Source organism: Sinocyclocheilus anshuiensis, unplaced genomic scaffold, assembly GCF_001515605.1.
Source record: "Sinocyclocheilus anshuiensis isolate Anshui unplaced genomic scaffold, SAMN03320099.WGS_v1.1 scaffold726, whole genome shotgun sequence".
Lineage (NCBI taxonomy): Eukaryota > Metazoa > Chordata > Actinopteri > Cypriniformes > Cyprinidae > Sinocyclocheilus > Sinocyclocheilus anshuiensis.
The window spans coordinates 1,000,632-1,005,839 of NW_015542365.1; the positions used below are offsets into that span (position 1 = coordinate 1,000,632).

At 39.2% G+C, this 5,208-nt stretch overlaps 1 protein-coding gene across 1 annotated transcript in view; it reads left to right on the forward strand.

Annotated features, from left to right (window-relative positions):
* LOC107692080 (MKL/myocardin-like protein 2) overlaps positions 1-5,208 on the forward strand; it is a 24,726-nt gene that overhangs the window by 14,883 nt on the left and 4,635 nt on the right. Inside the window, exons 9-12 of the mRNA XM_016490984.1 lie at positions 398-1,183; positions 1,269-1,388; positions 2,283-2,450; positions 2,537-2,653. Of these exons, the coding sequence (XP_016346470.1) occupies positions 398-1,183; positions 1,269-1,388; positions 2,283-2,450; positions 2,537-2,653 (1,191 nt within the window). The remainder of the gene's footprint in view (positions 1-397; positions 1,184-1,268; positions 1,389-2,282; positions 2,451-2,536; positions 2,654-5,208) is intronic.

Here is a 5,208-nt window from a genome sequence, read left to right on the forward strand (position 1 = left end):
GTTTGTGAAAAATCACAGCTACTTTATGCAGGCTGTGTGAATTTTACTGTGGACTGACTGTTTTGAAACTTATATGGTAGTTACATAGAACCTAGACCTCAGTTATCATGAAAAAAGCCAGGAAATTTCAGTTTTGACAATATGGGACCTTTAACTATAAAAATAAATAAATAGATAAATAAATAAATATGACTTTTCCATTATGTAAAATTTGGTTCAGATGGTTTGTGTCTCCAGTAAATGTGCATCTTATTCATTAAGTGTCATAGAATCCAGATGATTTTTAGCAGTTTGTATGGTGGTGTATGTGGTAACCCAGAAATCACTTTATTTTCTCTATGAAGCTAATATATATATAGAGCTAATAATTTCACTAATAGTGGGTTTATTTTGGCAGGTGGCAGAGCTGAAAATTGAGTTAAAGTTACGTGGTCTTCCAGTGTCAGGAACAAAAATAGACCTTATTGAACGGCTTAAGCCTTTCCAAGAAAACAATGTCACTACTGCACCCAACAACTACACAGGACCTAGCACACAGCCCTGTAGCACACCTATGGAGGTGTCCAGCACCACTACAACCCTATCGCCCATCCAACAGCCCTCTGAATATCTGAGCTCAACTCCACCTGTGTCTCCTGGCTCCTTAGAGCTTCACAGCAAAGAGGACGCATCCACAGAGAGACAAGCAGAGGGCCAAAACCGCAGTTTAGTGAAGGCAGCTCCTGTTCCTGAGGAGCAGGACCGGAGACTACACGAAAAGGAGCGACAGATCAAGGAACTGCTGCGTAAACTGGAGCAGGAGCAGAAGCTGGTGGAGGAACTGAAGATGCAGTTAGAGGTGGAGAAAAGGAGCGGACAGGTCGTTCCACCTGCAGAAAATAACACTTCCAGTCCAGCCACCATGTTGGCATCTGTCAAAACAGAAAACACTGTCCCTCCTAACTGCACACTGAGTTCACACACTACGCCAACGCTGCTGAAGCTCGAGGAGGCCCATCCCAACCAGGTGACAGCTACTCCTCTCCATCAGTTCATTATCAGCCACCAAGGACTACCACAGGTCATGGGGCAGCCCCAGACTCTTCTAACCACTTCTCATGGGGGCACTCAGATCCTTCTTCCAGTGCCCCTGGAGAATAATACCACTACTATCCAGCTGCCCAACACTAATGTCAAACTACAGGTAACACAAAACTTTTGTGTATATGTGCTAGGTACAGTATATACTTGTGTCATTACTTAAATTTAATCTTGATGTCTTTTTGTAGCCAGTTTTGCAGGCTGTCTCTCCATCAGGGCCAGGTCTAATTCAGACCCCCCAAATACAAACCACCAAAGCAGAGAGTCCTACATCACAACAGCTGCTCAGTCACAACCACATATTTCAGGTCGGTCTTATAACCAAATGCAAATATGTTGCCACAGACTATATAATTATCAAATATAATAGCATAAATATTATATAACAGGAGTATATATGTTTTTATATAATATTTAATAATGTACTGATAATACTAAGAATTGGACCTTCAGCACCAAATCTGCATGTTAGAGTGATTTCTGAAGGATCATGTGACACCGAAGACTGGAGTAATGGCTGCTGAAAATTTAGCTTTGCCATCTTAGGAATAAAATACATTATAAAAGATATTCAGATAAGAAACAGTTATGCCATACTCTGCCATATGGAAACGCCACCCCTGCTCAAGATGACCAAATGTCAAACGATTAATTGGCCTGGCTTATATATCACTTTTATCCACACTACAGAGGGTTTTTTTTTACAGAGTATTGAATAACCGTGGAATCTGAGTAGGAACAGGATCAGTGCCGGCAGGAGCAATCAGAACAAGGGAACATAATCTGTGAGCTCTGGGATCATCTAGTGTTGTCTGTCCAGCAGAGTCATTCATCAGTGAGATGGATGGGAGTTGCTGGTCTCATTTCTTTCTAGGCTTTCACTCTACTGTAATTGGCCTGTCCTGGCAGCAGGGGACTATGCTAAGGTTTCCCAGCTAGATGCCCATTACTTTGGCATAGTGAACAAGCCTGGCCTGAGTCCCGGATGACTAGAGTAACTAGAGCTCATTGCTTGTGATGAGCTGATAACATTTTCATTGACAGCCGTGCCTGACGGACCCATGCCAGTGTGACCTGAGGAGGCTCGTTCTCATACCAAGCAGAAAGATCATAACACAATCCAGACTGTTTAGCATATGCTCTCTATGATGCTAGTGGGTGTTACTGGATGCTCATGATCTATTGGTTTACTTTTCACACAGACCCTGCCTATGGGCACCACCGAGAGGTCAGGTTTCCAGCACGGTACCAATGAGAATCCAGCAGGCCTGGAGATACCTCAGTTCTTCCTCAGCAGCTCCCCAGATAACAGGATCTCACCTCTGACGTCCCCCGTCCCGTCATCCCTCATCAATGGGCCACTAAACAAGGTAGCACATCCTGCTTTTATTGAGATGTTTTTAGTGTCGCTGTTCTGTTTTGAGTTGAGTGTTCACTCAGTTTTTTATCTCTCCAGACCTCCTTCATCCAGCAGTCCCCAGTTTTCATCCAGACGCCCAAGAACAGAGAGCCGCCCCGCTATGAGGAGGCTGTCAAACAGACCCGCAGCCTACAGAATCCCGCCGTCTCAGAGGTGATGTCTCTCTTTTTTCTATATATCCATGCATGCTCGTACATGTTCTGGGTTGAATAGTGGGTTAAGCAGTTTTTACCTTACCCAAAAATTAACTTCCAATGTTTTTCCAATCCTTTTCTTTATTCTGTGAAACACAAAATGAGAGCTAAAGAAAATGTCTGAGCCTCTGTTTTTCATACATGGGATGGTGAGCTACACTACCAATCCCCAAAACAGAGAAAAAAATGCACCAATTATGTGCAGTAGTCCATGTGACTCATGCACAATAGGTCAGTCCATCTCAAGATGTTGCTTGACCATTTTTAACCCTTTCACACAATATGTTTATAATATTACAGCATTAGTTTACACTGCAACGCATAGAATCAGAGTCTGACCGATTTATAAAAAGGTAAATTCATCTAGTTCTCTTGAAAGATATGAAAGTAAGTGGCCGGTGAACAGGGAGGAGGATAGAGCTTTAGTTACCTACACAACAACATAATTCAAATATGTCAAATTACACCCATAAAATCATGTTTTAGGTTTTGTTTTTGTGCTTATGTGTATTTAAATGTCTGAGACCTAAAATAAACGTTGTTGAAAACACTGAACAACAGTTGTGATAATATGACAAGCTGAAGTCTTTCTCTGGCTTGGTGCCAGTCAAAGTGTGAAAGCATATTTGAATTTAGCAGTTTATCACAATGCACTGGACGTACTAATCAAAATGGTGTGATCGTATGTGTCAAAGGGTTAAATTTAAATTTTTTAGTGATTACGTCTGTATATTGGTATTATTCTTGTTACTTAAACTTCGAATTTTGCTCGAAATTCCACTTTTAGGGTCAATATACAAAAGAAAACCTTTTGTAGTGGGTACCTAGGTGGTTTACCAGCATGCCCCCTCTTACCTTCTTTCTTCCTTGGATGCTTTGTACCATGGTGCTCTGAGATTTATAACTGATTGTAAGCTCTCTCCTCCGCATCACGAGTAGACACGCCCCTTATTGCTGATTGGCTACAAGTTTGTTTTGCTATTCGGCCCGAATCAGTTTTCTAAAGTGTTATTGAAAAATTACCCTACCTTTAATGGTGTGTAATTGTTTTTAACCGGTTATATGTTGGTTTTGTAATGTATGTTGTAACTATGTTGTTTATTTGTATATGCAATCTCGGCTGCCTATTTTGGCCAGGACACTCCTGGAAAAGAGATTTTAATCTCAGTGAGTCTTTTCCTGGTTAAATAAAGGTATTAAGTGTAGTGTGTTTGAGACTTAACCTTTTTTTTTTTTTTTTGAATGGAGGTGAGAATTTGCTATAAACAAAAAACAAAAACACTAATTTTCATGTTGGTTTATCTCTGGGACCAGATATAAAGTGACCTAGACCACAAAGATGGCTGTGGTTAAACTAATAAAAAACAAAACAAAATGCAGGGTTTTTTTGGTCTCAGTATTTTGCAGTACCAATACATAAAGGTAACCTCTCAAAAAATGAGGAAAATAAAACAAAAATTGGACCACTTAAGATGGACTTACTATATTCCAAGTCCTCTGATGCCATATGATGACTGAAATTTAAGTTATTACATACTTACATAGTACATAAGTAATTCCCCCATGAAAAAGAAAAATTAAATACTTGATAGATTTCAATAGACAATAAATGCACTCTTGACACCTGTCACAAAAAAATTCAGCATTCTATATCACTATTTTATTGTATGATATTTTATGTTTATTCTAAAGAATTCAGTTCTCAATTATTTAATTAGAACTGTCCCTTTAAGACTCTTTGTTTGTAGTTAACCAGAGGTAGCCCTTGTCCATTGTTTATTGCTGTGATGACTGTAGTTATTTTACTTATAGTTTAATTGACTGCAATTATTTCTCCTCCTTATTTGTCCTTTCTTCTATTCTGTCCTTGAACTAGGGGTGGGCAGTATGACCAAAATCTTATACCACGATATGAGTAATTTTATTTCACGGTAAAAAAATATATATCACGATATAGTTATTTACACTACACTACACTATAGTTATTTATACTACAGTAGAACAAATAAATAATAAATGCTACATACATGGTATGAAGATATCAAATGTATAAAACAGGGTTCCCACGCTTCTTGAAAGTACTTGAAAGTACTTGAATTTCAGACATATGGATTCAAGGCCTGGAAAGTACTTGAAAACAAACATAGGTCCTTGAAAGTGCATGAATTAAATTTGAAATAAATTTTGTTTATGCAGGGATTAAAGTTTTCCATTGCTACGACTGATTTCCGTCAATTGGAAAAAAAAATGAGGGGAAAAGAAACATGTAGCGCATTGTTGTTGTTATTGTTGTTCTGCCGGCACAAAAAAAATCATTCCCGGCCAGGGCTGCAGCTTCTCAGTGACAACATAGGGATGCCGCTCGCATCATTCACAGTCGGGTTATTAGCAGAGAACACAGAGCAATTATTAAACCTGTTATACTGTACTATGACAGGACCTTTTTAAAACTAAATTTCAATATCGTGATAATACCGCATACCGTGATAAAAGCATTAGCAATTAATCGCAACA